The 13,741-nt window shown below is 51.6% G+C and overlaps 6 protein-coding genes across 6 annotated transcripts; 4 read left to right on the top strand and 2 right to left on the bottom strand.

The window, feature by feature from the left end:
• Positions 1-637: 637 nt before the first annotated feature.
• VE01_09809 (uncharacterized protein) lies at positions 638-4,300 on the top strand (the record flags this gene model as incomplete). Its single annotated transcript, XM_018279218.2, has 2 exons — positions 638-2,359; positions 2,436-4,300. Exons 1-2 carry the CDS (start codon positions 1,234-1,236, stop codon positions 4,298-4,300), a joined length of 2,991 nt encoding a protein of 996 aa, XP_018126378.1. The 5' UTR covers positions 638-1,233.
• Positions 4,301-5,023: 723 nt separating this feature from the next.
• Positions 5,024-5,380, top strand: VE01_09810 (uncharacterized protein; the record flags this gene model as incomplete). The annotated part of the gene is made up of 1 exon (XM_018279219.1): positions 5,024-5,380. One exon carries the CDS (start codon positions 5,024-5,026, stop codon positions 5,378-5,380), a length of 357 nt encoding a protein of 118 aa, XP_018126363.1.
• A 488-nt stretch (positions 5,381-5,868) lies between these two features.
• VE01_09811 (uncharacterized protein) lies at positions 5,869-6,288 on the bottom strand (the record flags this gene model as incomplete). The annotated part of the gene is made up of 2 exons (XM_018279220.1): positions 5,869-5,875; positions 5,939-6,288. The coding sequence occupies 2 exons, from the start codon at positions 6,286-6,288 to the stop codon at positions 5,869-5,871; spliced, it is 357 nt and encodes a 118-aa protein (XP_018126362.1).
• Positions 6,289-6,826: 538 nt separating this feature from the next.
• Positions 6,827-7,678, bottom strand: VE01_09812 (uncharacterized protein; the record flags this gene model as incomplete). The annotated part of the gene is made up of 1 exon (XM_018279221.1): positions 6,827-7,678. One exon carries the CDS (start codon positions 7,676-7,678, stop codon positions 6,827-6,829), a length of 852 nt encoding a protein of 283 aa, XP_018126365.1.
• A 606-nt stretch (positions 7,679-8,284) lies between these two features.
• On the top strand, positions 8,285-10,708 carry VE01_09813 (uncharacterized protein; the record flags this gene model as incomplete). Its single annotated transcript, XM_018279222.1, has 1 exon — positions 8,285-10,708. The coding sequence occupies one exon, from the start codon at positions 8,285-8,287 to the stop codon at positions 10,706-10,708; it is 2,424 nt and encodes an 807-aa protein (XP_018126364.1).
• Positions 10,709-13,035: 2,327 nt separating this feature from the next.
• VE01_09814 (uncharacterized protein) lies at positions 13,036-13,588 on the top strand (the record flags this gene model as incomplete). Its single annotated transcript, XM_018279223.2, has 1 exon — positions 13,036-13,588. The coding sequence occupies exon 1, from the start codon at positions 13,238-13,240 to the stop codon at positions 13,586-13,588; it is 351 nt and encodes a 116-aa protein (XP_018126406.1). The 5' UTR covers positions 13,036-13,237.
• Positions 13,589-13,741: the final 153 nt, after the last annotated feature.

The raw sequence follows: 13,741 nt of genomic DNA on the forward strand, positions 1-13,741 counted from the left end.
GCCGCGGATCCGGTCATTCTCGCGAATCAGAGAAGGCTTTGGTGTTATGGTGCCCAGCAACAGAGACCCGGTCAAGCGGTGGCGCAGGATTTCCTGGGGCTGAACTTGCTTCGGCGTGGGGTTGTGGAGGTTGTGAATGTTGCTCCAGTGGTCAGGGGCCCTCATTTCATGTCCTACACGGGCCCATCCCTGCACCGGAACGACGGCTGCTGCCGCGTTGGAGAGTCCTAGTCTCGGCACAGCAACGTATTAGGGCCTTCCGACGGGCATTTATGGAACAGATCGACCAACTCTAGCAATGGAGGTGCGTTTGCCCAGTCTTTTCTGCCCTTGGTAGTGTCTGGCCTCAGCTCATGCAGACCATGAAGCTTGCTTCGGATCACCAAACTGATTTGGATCGGCGAGTCCACCTCTGGTACTCCAACCGAGCGATTAGCATTCCTCGTTGCCCCCCACAGGCAGCGGGACTGGCGAGACCTCATTGAAGAGTATGGGAATCTGGGCTGCTGCAGAGATCAGCATGAGTTCTGGCTTTGCTCGCTTAGCTAATTAAGTACTGTAGTCGGTTCAATTTACCCTCATGATACTGACCGCAGAGAGGATAAAAAGTTATATACTCTATGTGCTAATGCGCCGAGTTTGAAACCATTACACACATTCTTTGTGCTCTCTGGTATTGCTAAAAACCAACGCGCTGTAATCTTGTGTTTAGCATTGAGAAGATGGATCGCTGGTGGTAATGTGGAAGGGTGATGAATTGGTTGGTGATAATGGGAGATAAGATTAGATGATGGTCACGTGATCACGCGAGACGTCGCGTTGAATCCATTGCTGGGACAATATACCGCGACAACAATACTGAGGACGACGGTAACGCCTCACGACTTGCCCATTGGAAGCCATTTGGGTATTCAGGTTGATTATAATGATCTTGCTTTGAAGATTTAACTATTCTGGGCCTCATCCACCGTTATACTGTTAGTCACTAGACTCGACTTGGGTCGCGACTGTTTACTCCTCCAGGATTGGGAACGGCACAAGACGGTGGTGGGGAGGCGGAACCGACGGCTGGCCTATGTTCCCATTCCACGGACCGATTGGCTTGAGTACGATCAATCATTCCCGGTGGCAATTTTGCCTCATTTCTCTTGTCTGTGACGGAGCGGTCTGGGGAATTCAATCCGAGCTGTGCTCAGTATCGCGACGTTCTTCCCGAATCGCCTGAACCTCACCATGTCTACTACTCTTCTATCGAACCTCAATGAATCCCAGCGCGATGCCGTTTCTTCGCCCGCTCAGCAGCTCGCCATTCTGGCTGGACCTGGCAGTGGTAAAACGCACACGCTCACCTCGCGCGTTGCATGGCTGCTCGCATCGGGGTTACAAGCACAAAATATCATTGTCGCGACGTTCACAAAGAAGGCTGCCAAGGAGATGCAAGAGCGGATTGGGAAGCTGCTTGGGGATGACAGAGAGCAGAAATTAATCCTGGGGACGTTTCACAGCATTTCCGTAAGATACCTACGCAGCTACGGGTATCTCATCGGCATCAAGAAGGGGTTTGGTGTGGCGGACCAGCATGATTCGGAGACCATTATCAAACGAATTATCAAGAAGAATAACTTCATGGCTGATCCGAAAGCGACGAAAAATAAGATCAGTGGCCGAAAGGCGAAGGGCGGCTGGGGCGAGAAAATGGAGAAGGCGATGAAGAGTAACAACAAAGAGGTGCAGCAAATTGATGCAATATACACAGAGTACGAAGCGACCCTGAAGAGAGCAAATTTACTCGATTTCGATGATCTACTTCTGCGATGCGTGGACCTGCTCCGAGACCACCCACAGTGTGTCTCCAATATCGAGGCAGTATTGATAGATGAGTTTCAGGACACGAACCTGGTCCAATTCGATCTAATGCGCCTCATGGCTGCGTCACGAAAGAAGGTCACTATTGTAGGAGACCCTGATCAGAGTATCTACGGCTTCCGGTCTGCAGAGGTCAAGAACTATCTGAGTTTATTACGACAATACCCGGACACCATCACCATTTCGCTTGAGGAGAACTACCGCTCCTCGGGCGCCATTCTAGCCGCTTCTTTGAAGATCATTCAACAAGATACGAGTAGAATCAATAAAAGTCTGTTGGCGACACATACGGTGGGGACAAGGCCTGTTTTGAGAACCCTCGAGTCTGCGGAGGTTGAGGGGGACTGGATTATGCATGAGATTAGGCGCTGTGTCACACTTACGGGTGACTTGATAACGTACGGCGATGTGGCTATTTTACTAAGATCGGCGTATTTATCGCGGCATATCGAAACGTACCTTGGCAAAGCGGGAGTTCCGTATCGGATGGTTGGTAAGTTGATGTCAATGCTGCTTTTGTCATAAACGCTCGTCACCAAGACATAATATACATATACTAATCGTCACAGGTGGGCGAGCATTTTATGACCGAGTTGAGGTCAGACTTATTCTGTACTATCTGAGAGTTATCAGCAACCCTGCAGACAACAATGCTTTTGCTGAAGTTGTCAATCTTCCAAAGCGCGGCGTTGGCGATGTAACCGTTAAATCACTCATTGAGGAAGCCGATCAGAAACGGATGTCTATATGGGAATTGATGGAAAACGGTCCACTCGCAACCGGACTCTCAGCTAAAGCTCGAAATGGGATCTCACGATTTATGAAAATCATAAAGGATGCACGGAAAATGCTTAGCGACGAAGAAGGGCATACGATTGCATCCTTGATGAAGCATGTCATAGAGGCCGTAGAGCTCGAAGATTACTTGAAAAAGACATATCCTGAGGAGGAGGACTACCAGTCGCGTTTGGAGAACGTGAAGGAAATTTTGGCACTGGCGGAAGAAGCAGATGATCCTGAATCCCCAGACTATAATGACGAGCCTCTGCCAGAAGTAGACGGCCTGGAACAAAACGAGCTTTCAACGCCTCTCTCGAATTTTCTGGCGAAAATATCACTGGCGACAGACAAACGAGCGAAAGATGCCGAAGGCGAAGACAAGCCACGGGTCACAATCTCTACCATTCATGCAGCAAAGGGCTTGGAGTGGCCAGTTGTGTTTATACCAGGAGCTTACGATGGCAGTATTCCCAACGGTAGAGCCGATGATACGGATGAAGAGCGAAGGCTCCTCTATGTTGGAATGACGCGAGCTAAAGCATTGCTGTATGTGAGCTATCCGCTCATTGATTCAAGAAGAGAGTCAACCAGGCCGTCGAATTTCCTCACGCCGACCTCTCTTCTGCTGCACTTTGGTCAGAAAGGGCCTTCGTTCAGCAAACAAAACGTCGTTCCGGATATTGCGGCAATTCTTAGGCTTGAGGTACCAAAGATTACCTTTACGCCAGACGAGCTGCCACTTCCAAGCCAAGAGGATGATTTGTGGCCAGAGGATGGGACAGCAAAGGCACGCCCCCCAAAGACTTGGGATCAGTGGGATGGCACAGCACAGTATGGTGAACCAAGGAAGTCCCTTGCGCATGATAGACCATTGATTGACAAGAGAAACATGGAACCCTGGAAGCCGAGCTACACCACCACAATGACTATCACTCCCGCTTTCTCCACGGCTGCAGCGGTACTTCGGGAGCAACCTGTGAACCTGGGCGGCGCCGGAAGTGCCAAACGACCATATACTTTTGATGATGATGAAGTCGTCGACAAAAAGAGTACTAAACGATCCACGAAGCGGCCGGATGGGCAACCTAGCCTGGCGGCATACTTTGGGAAGCCTCAAAATAGCAAGGCTAATGAGCCTGCCACGACTATTACTGCCGCTCGTCAAACACATACAACCCAACCCTCTGTGTCACTACCTCGTCTGAACCACCGGGCGACGCTCTCACAACGAGGGAACCCTCGAACCGCTATACCCGCTCAAATCGCACCTTATGTGCCTCCTACAATCTGCCCGACCCTATCACGGCACCGTATTGGTGGCACAACCTCCACTGCCACCAACCGGCGGAACATCCGTGCCTTTACACCCCCCGAGTCCAATGGGAGCAAATATATCTTCTTATCGAGCTCGCCACCAAGGCCCGAGCCGGGACGCAAGGAACGTGAGGCGCCGCGATTGCCTATGCCATCAAACTCTATAAACTCTATAGTTACAACGGCTGCCCGTTCGGCTAGTCTACATACGACGACTGAGGATCGAGCGAGGGCGCAACCAGGCAGAAAGAGCTATGGGGCCAGAATGGGTATGGGGGGGTGGGAGAAACGGATGGGCGGCTCAGGATCATGGAAGCCGCCGAGTATGGCCGATAGATGATGATGATGAAGTTTTTTGGGGTTCTGTGGTCATACAAATTTGGTTTAATATGCCAAGTTGTTGACAGATTTAGTTGGCTACCCTAATAAAAGCGCTCTGTCATAAAACCAGCTGTTACCTACGCTCTTGCTTTCCCCTTACTTCAAAACTGTAATTATATGAGGTCCGATCGAGGAGAATACAAAATTGTGTTCGCACAACCTCAGGTTCGAACAGCCGTAGCGCCTCCTTGCGGAGCCCCTGTACGGCTTAGGTGATATGTGACAATTCTAACAAGGGAGCTCAAGGCACCTACATCGCAGTAACTAATGATAGCTGTTCGACAGTTAGGTAGGACAAGATCTGACTACCATTGACTACCAAAATATGATAAACGTCATTTTTATTCCAATCCAACTCGCTCAATCCCCGGTTAAGGCGTTTTTCTCACTTCCGCTCATCTGTTGTTACATAAATGCAACCTCAAATAAACCTCAGATCAACCTCAAATCAACCTCAAATCAACCTCAAATCATCCCCACAATTTGATCTCGATTAATCGTATTATTGTCAACTCGGCATCTTCTCCTTCGGTTTTGTATTTAAGTAGGCTCTCCCCTAGGTTTTTAGGTTATCATTTTATTACTGATCTAACATTATCAGCAAGCAATCTCGAGTCCCGAACGAATTCGCACAAGATCCACACTATTTGCCTCCCTACAGTCTAATCCACCATTTGCCAGTATGAAGCTACTTGTTTTCACTCTCATCGCTCTCTTACAATTGGCCCAATCATGCATTGTTACCTTTGAGGGTATCTTTACACCTTGGAATGGCCACATGACCGCAAAGGTTACGTCGGGCGGGCACCAAGTCTGCCACCTTGACGAATTCATTAGAAGCAAAAGAGATCCATACTGGCTTAACTGCGAAGACAATAAATATGCCTGGATCTCACAAGATGGGTCACGTTTCGCCTATGCAGCAAACGGCGTCGATTACCATGGAGTGCCAACGCGGACTCCAATGAACGATGAGGACAATGAGATGCATATGCATTCTCCACGTATGAGCAATAAAGAGACGATAGCTTTGGTTTAAAGAACTTCTTTTTGCGGACTGATTGCACTGCTGAATAATCAGCCAGTATACTATTCCTAATAGTATGAAATATATACCTTATGATGCACCATCCCCATGTGAAAGCAATAGTTTCTACTTGGAGTAAGCAGAACTTCGGATTTCATTTTCATCAACAATAATACATAATTTTCCAATACTTCAATGCTCTAGAAAAAAAAAACAATATACGAACTCCTTAAAATTACTTGCATCATCTCTGCGTCTCCAGCAAAAAAAAACGAATGCCGTCCCTCATCATCCACCACGCCCTTTTTACCAGAAACAACCCCGCTCGTCCACTCCGGCTTCTTTTCGCTTCTCCCTCCTCTCTCTTCTCCGAAGTTCCAAATCCCTCAAGAATAGCACAAGATAAGTCGCCAATAATCCCCGTCCAACAAAGTTCGGCCACACCTCTTCCCCTCCCTCGATATTCTTCCTCCCAACCCAGAAATCTGTTGCAATCCCCACTAGCAGCTGCACCGTCCCCGTCCACGGCATGCAGGGCGAACCCATGTTGCACCGCCGAAAAATGCATACATGAGCACATGGTGTGCGGTATTCAGCGCCGCGAAGACGCACCATCCCTCACTGTGGTGCAGCACGCGGGCGTAGGTCATGTACATAGTTGTGAGATGGTGGACGCCGAAGTGAAGGTCGATTTCTCCGCCAGACGCGAGGACGTTGAGAATGTCGACATATTCGTAAAACTTGGAGGCGTGGTAGAACCAGCTATTGATTGTGGTGAGGGTGCGGGCGCCGGGGATGGGGCCATGGAGGGAGACGTGGCGGCGGACGGTTAGCCAGAGGGTTATGAAGAGGGCACTTTGGGAGAGCATGAGAGTCATGGGAGGGGTGGCCGCTATTGCAACAGTGAGGCGTTCTATCATGGTGGGTACGGTTTGGGTGTTATTTTTATTTCAATAAGTGATATAGGGGTGGGAAATAGTGGGATTTAACTCAAATATTGGCGTCAATAATGAAGCCGACAACGAACAGTGCAGTAGAGTCGTTATGTTTGACAAGACAAGAGTCATTCAGACGGGAAGCAATTGTCTCATGCTTATCTAGGGTATGTAAAATTCCGCGAATATCTCGGCGGCTGTCTCCAGCGAGGATATTTATTTGTCACCTCTGGGCACTTTATGGCATTGGAGGAGGGGGAACTCTCTTATGGAGGTCGGCGAATGACGGCGAGGGAAGCGCCAGAAGAAGCCTCGGACTCATTGTCATATATATAGCCCTTTGAGAAAGCTACTGCAACCATACTTCATTTTGCATCAGAAGTCCTAATATGCAATGTAAAATGACTCAGTATAACGCCAGCCTTCAACTACGGGCAGCATTAACCGTCGCATCAGAGGTAAGATAAGCGTAGTCTTATAACTACGCTCAAATAGACAGCGGTCTATTGCCACCGCCTTCCCCTTACTTCCTGGCGGTTACCACATAAGTCCCCATAGGTATCCCCACCTCTTCAACTTCACCTGTGATTCCTACCCCCCTCTGGAAAGTCTCCAACGCCCCCGGGACTATCTTCCTCAACTCCCTCCCAAAGGCCACTTTCTCCTCGGCACTCCACGTCTCAAAAACTGCCCCAAAGAGCGATAACAGCCTATCTGCCACCCCATCCGCATTTGGTGCGCCGTAATGCCCCACTGTGTCTCCAATCACTACATCCTCGAAGCCCGCGCTACGCAGCAAGCCCTCGATATGCGCAGTCTCAAACCATGCCGGGTCGACGGGAATCAAAAATGGCGGCTCGTCGGGCCTTACCGCAGCCTGCGCGCGGCGCACGAGCTCCAGATGCGGAAAAGCTGCGAAGACGGTTAGGAAGGCAACGCCCCCCGGCTTGAGGGTGCGGAAGATTTCGCGCGCGCCCTGCGCGGCGTCGGCGAAGAAGAAGATGCCTAGGTTGGTGATCGAGTGGGAGAAAGTCGCGTCGGGGAAGGTGAGTTTCTCAGCCGGCATGACGGCGAGGTGGATGCGGTCTGCATGAGCGGCGAGGGCAGCTTTGGAGCGCGCGGCGCCAATCATGGCGGGGCTGATGTCGACGGCGTGGATGGTTGGAGGGGGTTTGGAGACGGGCAAGGCGAAGAGGATCTCTTCTGTTACGATGGCAGGGCCACAGGCGTTGTCTAGCACGACTGAATCGGTGCTGATGGAGGCTGCTGGACCGCGGATGATGTGTCGAGACAGCTCCCGGCTGAGACCACCCATGGTCGTTTCATAGCGGAGTGCTATTTCTTCGAAGTGCTCGAATGGTGTTTTTGGCGCCATGATGGCTTTTGTGTTCAAAGAGTCTTGTGGAGGAGGTGGATGAAGTCTACGTTCGGGTGTGAGAATGGGAGAGGGGAGGCGGTGCTTGACTATATATGCTGCTCGGGTCTGACGACGCAGGGGGGAGCTTCAGTATCATAAGCAAAGCTATAAGCACAGCTATAAAAACATAGCGACCAGCACAAGCTTACCATCTTGTATCCTATTAGACCATCCCAAAGCCCATTTCAACGCGATGTAGCTCATCTTATCTGGATTCTGTCCCCCTAAAGAGCAGCCGAACCCCGCTTTATCGTCATACGTGTGCCTTGAACTGTGCCACTCGATGCACATGAAAATATGGCAGAAATTCAAGCCAACAGTCGTGAAATGTGAGATTTTAGCGCTGATGCTCCAGCGAGAGGCTCCTCGGAACTTGTGGTTTGGGGCATGTTCGCGACAGGCGGCCAATCAAAGAAATAAGCTCAAGATCTTGGGAGCAGACCCCAGATCAACACTGGCGACAGTAAACAAATCTCAGCCTTGCCAAGATTTCAGCCTCGCACAACACCCAACATCGTCTTTTTGTCCATCGCAACCCCCAAACCACCAAACTAAAAATGCACAATGCTATATTTCAGGCGCCGGCGATACCAGCATGTCTGGGCCGGCATAGGACGAGCTTACTATGGGTCACTCGCAAGTCGACCCCCAAGGCGACACCTAAGGAATGACAGTCACAACGCCAATATCGACCCGACATCCCCAAGCACTAAGTCGTTCGCCCACGTCAACCGAAGAGATGCGAAAGGGCGATGGCAAGACTTAATCCGAACGACGCCGCCGCCGCCAATAGATCTCAGCCGAAAGATTGGAAAAGTGCCTCGGCGATACTTGAACCTAATCTCGCTCCTGCCTCCAGAGGGTCGGCAAGGAGAGCATGACTCCGACCAGCAGGATTCGACCCCTCGAAAGGCCGGGGAGGGCTCGTCTGTCCTTGCCGACACACAAGAGAAAAGAGGGAGCTCTGTCTTTGATGGCGTCAGTCGAGATTTCCACGCCCCTAGGCTGTCTACCGGGGATAGCCTAATACATGTGCGAACCAACTGGACAGCAATGCGCCGAGCCACGCCTTCGAAAACCTTGCGACCACCGCTGCGAGGGCATAAACACAAGACAATAAATCCGAATATCAAACTAGAAAAATTCATGTCCAAAGAGGATATACAGGAAAGGCCTGAAATAGGGAGCAGTTCCTCCGATCTCTCTGGCCAGGGGACCCATCTGGACCCTATTATCCACGACATGTCCCCGCCCACGCCCATACAATCACAATCCACCGACAAAATAGTACCAGCAGTGACCGAAATCCCCATGCCGTTGATGCGTCGCAGGAGGAGAGGTCGCGGGTCCCGCTCGTTTGTAGGACCCTCCACAACAACTCCAGTTATGGACGAAACCGATAAAAAACGGCTATCACAACATTATATGGATTACGGCCCCGCCACAGCAACTCCAGCGGTGGATGAAATCGATAGAAAACGGCTCGCAGAGCAGGCCATGGATTATGGCCCCACCTTTGCGCCCTACACCACCAAGCTGCTCAAACGAACCGAAGGCTGGGAAGAGCGCCCAGCGCTGTGGGATATCAGCCCCGGGTGCCTCCTCTGGCTCCCCCCCTACTACAAGAACCCCGAGGACACAAACTTGCTGCATCCTCATCCTAATAGCGTGGACCACCCCATTGTCGTCCTCAGCGTCGATGTGTCGGGGCCGGAGGATGCAATCGTAACTTTTATGACTATCCGGTCGTTCAAGTCGTTCGGGGCGAAGACATCGCTGCTTAACTTCTGGAAGAAGTACTTGCCGCTCTCGCGCTTCCCGCGCGAGAACTGGAGAGACGAGCCCGAGGCGCGAGAGAGCTGGAAGGACGCTCTGCTATTCCGCGAGAACTACACGGGTAGGAAAACAAACAGGGTGCAATACGTTGATATACAGAATATCAGTACGGCGCGGTGGGAGGACCTTCGGTGCTACCAAGGGGAGCGGCGCGTTATAGGGATTCCGCAGCGACTGTGCGAGGAGTCGATGGCGCGGTTGCGGGCGGCGCGGACGTGGTGGGAGGGGCAGTGGGATACGAATCGGGGATTGGTGAAGTGGGAGGACGAGTGGGTGCCGTCAGGAAAGATGAGGGATGTGTTTAGACAGAGGTATATTGAGCCACTGGGGGAGGAAGACAACGAACTCGGGTCGGTGGTGACAGGGAAGGTAGCGAATGACGCGTCGGGGGGAAGTGGTGAGTTGGCACTTCAAATGAAAGAAGTGAGGGCGGAGATGAGGGCCGAGTTTGAGGAAGCGAGGAAAAAGATGAGAGCGGAGCTAGAGAAGGTGAGGACGGAGATGAGATCAGAGCTGATGACAAGGATGATAGAAGAGCTCGAGGATGTGAGAGAGGGCTTGCAGGTGGTAAACAGAGCAGAGAAGGCGGTCGTGGAGCTGGAACTAGCAAAGAGCGCGAGACCACCGATGCCGCCGCCGGAGTACGCGACATCTCCGCAGTTGGCGGTCTGGCACGCAGCGAACGACATGCCAGAGTGGAGTGGTGACTTGACAAATAAAGCGGAGGCGATGCGGTTAGAGCTGAAGATGGCAAGAATGGAGGTGGACGGCGTGAGGGCAGAGATGGAACGGATGCGAGGCGATATGGACAAGATGAAGGTGGACCTGGCGCTGCTCAAGCGAGCGGACGCGGCGCGCGAAGCGGCGGGGCGGCGAAAGAGCGTGAAGGTTCCGGACGTGGGGATGTACGCGCCGGCGCTGGGCCCGCGATCACCGGCCTCGAGGGCGGCACTACCGCCAGGGGCAGCAGGCGACGTATTAGAAGGGACGGGAGAGTCGACACTTAAAGGGTTGAACAAGGAGTTGAAGCAGGCGATGAGCGCCACGGCACAAGCCGCGCAGACACCGGCGCCGAATCCGGCGGCTTCATTGTTGCCCCAGGTAGCGGGGAAAGGTCCAAGGCTGGGCCCGCTGGCACAGTCTAGGGGATGAGTGATAGAGACGATGACATTGGGAGATAGAACCTGTAGCAATGGGCTTTTAGTCTTCAGGGTTGTCGCGAGGTTTGGCGTTTGGGGCGATTGTAGACTACAGCATATATACCCTCCATATTTGATAACTAAAGAGAGAATAAGAATAAGATATACCAATAACGACTGTGTCTCTTCGTCGGGAAGTCAATGGGTATAACAATTCACGTGACCTGTGACGGGGAAATAGTGGCACACGTGACCTGTCAGAATTAGAGTAAGACGGAGGGATAATGACGCCTGATTTGTCAGGAAGATATGGTAAGAAAGGGCTTTGATAAGCAGCGTCGCAATGGCAGCCACGAATCACGAACCAATGACTGCTTTGTAATCATAACCCCTCTCCCGATCTACAACACGGGAGGAGCACGCCCTTTGGAGCACGCACGCCCTTTGAATCACTCGCTCGCCGGCATCGCTCATACTAAGGTTGTTGCTATGACTCCTGACCGACGACAGCGTTACAGTCATAGATGCCGCTTTGTAATGTGGATATATTGATATTTACCTGATAGATACTGGAAAAGGCGTGCGTGGTTACGTACGTATGCGCATACGAGTTAACGGGATGGAGTTCTGTACAGTTGGAGTTCTGTACAGTTGGAGTTCTGTACAGTAGAGTATGTTCATATCGTATAGAGCAAAAAGAGAGCTATACGGGGAAAATCAAAGTACCTATCAAAAAGTGATAGCTAGGAAACCGGATCTCCTGAGAGAAAATTCTCATATAAAAATTCTCATATGCATAGCACAGCAGAGAAAGTAAGAGTAACAGTACGTACAGTCAATAATTACTACGTGTTACGGAGTACAGTACAGCATACGAACATGAAGATGAAGATGAAGATGAAAGAATTTTGCCCAGCGATGATAGCCGGGCCAATGAGACGAGCGGATTGACGCATCCGCCACACGTCTGTAACCTGGCGAGGCTGAGCAGTTTAAGAGTAAATAGTACACAGTACATGTGACATGCGTACAAATTAGGTGGCTTGATGTGGTACATGGTACATAATGGAATTGGACACCCGTACAAAATCTTCACTCAGGTGGTTGGGTGAAGACTCTGTGTGAAGACTCTGTGCTTGCATGAGACGTTGGGTGTGGGACCACTGTGGGACTCATGTACCCTCTACACCGAACCCCTACCGACCACCACCAACAATCTACCAATCCCTCATACAATATTCACACTCCACACACAAAACAACAAGTACCTTCTACACCCCTCCCCCGAAAGACTCTGTCCCTGTCCCCTGCCTCCCCTGTCCCTGGCCACCACCACAGCGTGTCCACAGCGTGTTCCACAGGGCAGTGCCTTCCACTCACACCACCAACATCACCACGCCGACCACACCGACCACGCCCAACCCACCCACACCCTCTCCACTCTAGCCGCCGCCGTCACGCCAACTGTCAGAATTTGCCAACTATGGATCCCACGATCCCACGATGGAGCACCCTCGGCGGCGAGGAGTCAAGTTCTTACCCCATCGCGTCGCGGATACCGTCGGCGGGTCCAGTTTTGTGGCCATGAGTGTGGTCTGGTGTGGCCTGGACGAGGCGATTCGGGGCTGGACGTTGTGGATGATGTGGATGAGGTTGGTGATGTGTAGCTATTCTGGGTTGAAATGTGTACAGCTATTCCGGCCTTTTGGAGGGGCGTGCGAGGTTGGTGATGGGCGAGTTCCGGCCTGGATGGGGGGTTCGTGGGTGTATTCCGGCCTCAAAGAGTGTCAATTCCGGCCTGTGGGAGTGCTATTCCGGCCTCAAGGAGTATCAACTCCGGCCTCTGAGGGTGATATTCCGGCCTGGTCCAGCGACATCGGACAGTGAACAGACACCCCGAGAAACCCTGAGAATCCTCCAGAAACCTCACTATCCGTGTACCCTTCCCGGCGTCTGTCGTGTACAGTACACCCAGCCAGGCGCATACAAGACCCTGAGAGACCGAATTAACTCCCGAATTAGCATCTGGGATACGGACATGAATCCCCTACGACAGGGATCCAATTGACGTACCGCAGCCTCTGCAAAAGCTCTGGACAGGGGGGGTGTCATAAGGCTGTTTGGGTGTGGGTGGTGGTGGATGCTGGTGGGGGAGTTTAGTCAGTCGTCTCTTACTAATACTCGATTTGTGAGCCAGATGGCGTTCTCACGACCCATGTACCGCAAGGCGTGGATATCCACGGGACAGACAGTAGTCATAGGGGAGGGAAGAAAAAATATGGCAACATGTGGATTAGGATGTGGAAAAAAGTATATAAGAAGAGGGTAGGTCGATGGTGAGTTCTCTTTTTTGTTCTATCATCAGCATCAACATCAGCTTCATCCACAGTCCAGCTTCAAGCTTCAAACATCTACCAACGCAACCAATCTGTCAAACTATCAAACTTTCACAACCATCAAACTACCACTTTCTCACCTCACAACAACCACCACAATCACCACACCACCCACTCCACCAAACACTCCCACAACAACAATCAAAATGTCTGGCGTCTACCTTCCAAGCATGACCTTCTCCGCCCCCAACTCGGCGCCATCCTCCCGCGGTCCCTCCCGCGCCGCCTCCATCATCTCCCCCAAGTCTCCCCGCCGCAGCACCGCCGAGGACTACTGGACCTCCCCCAGCGCCAACTTCGGCTTCCAGTCTGCAGTCGGCACCCCCGCTGCGTCGCGCGCTCCAAGTGTCAAGGCTTCCAAGCCGGCAGGAGAGAAGAAGAGCCTCAAGAGCAGGGTCAAGAGCGTTCTGAGCAAGGGTACTGAGGAGTACTGGGCTGGAGCTGTGCAGAATGCCAAGTTTGGTGTTCTGTCGCCACCGGTTGCTCAACGCATCTAAGAGTTTTATCTTGAAGAGGGGATGAGATGAGAGTTGCATTATAACGGCGTTTTATTTTTCTTGGAACGAACAAACTACAACACGATCACCACGACACTAGATACACCGCATGGCATTGCTGGCGGGGTTTTTTTATTATTTGGATTTGCATTT

This window comes from Pseudogymnoascus verrucosus, assembly GCF_001662655.1.
Source record: "Pseudogymnoascus verrucosus strain UAMH 10579 unplaced genomic scaffold scaffold_59, whole genome shotgun sequence".
In the NCBI taxonomy this organism is placed as follows: domain Eukaryota; kingdom Fungi; phylum Ascomycota; class Leotiomycetes; order Thelebolales; family Thelebolaceae; genus Pseudogymnoascus; species Pseudogymnoascus verrucosus.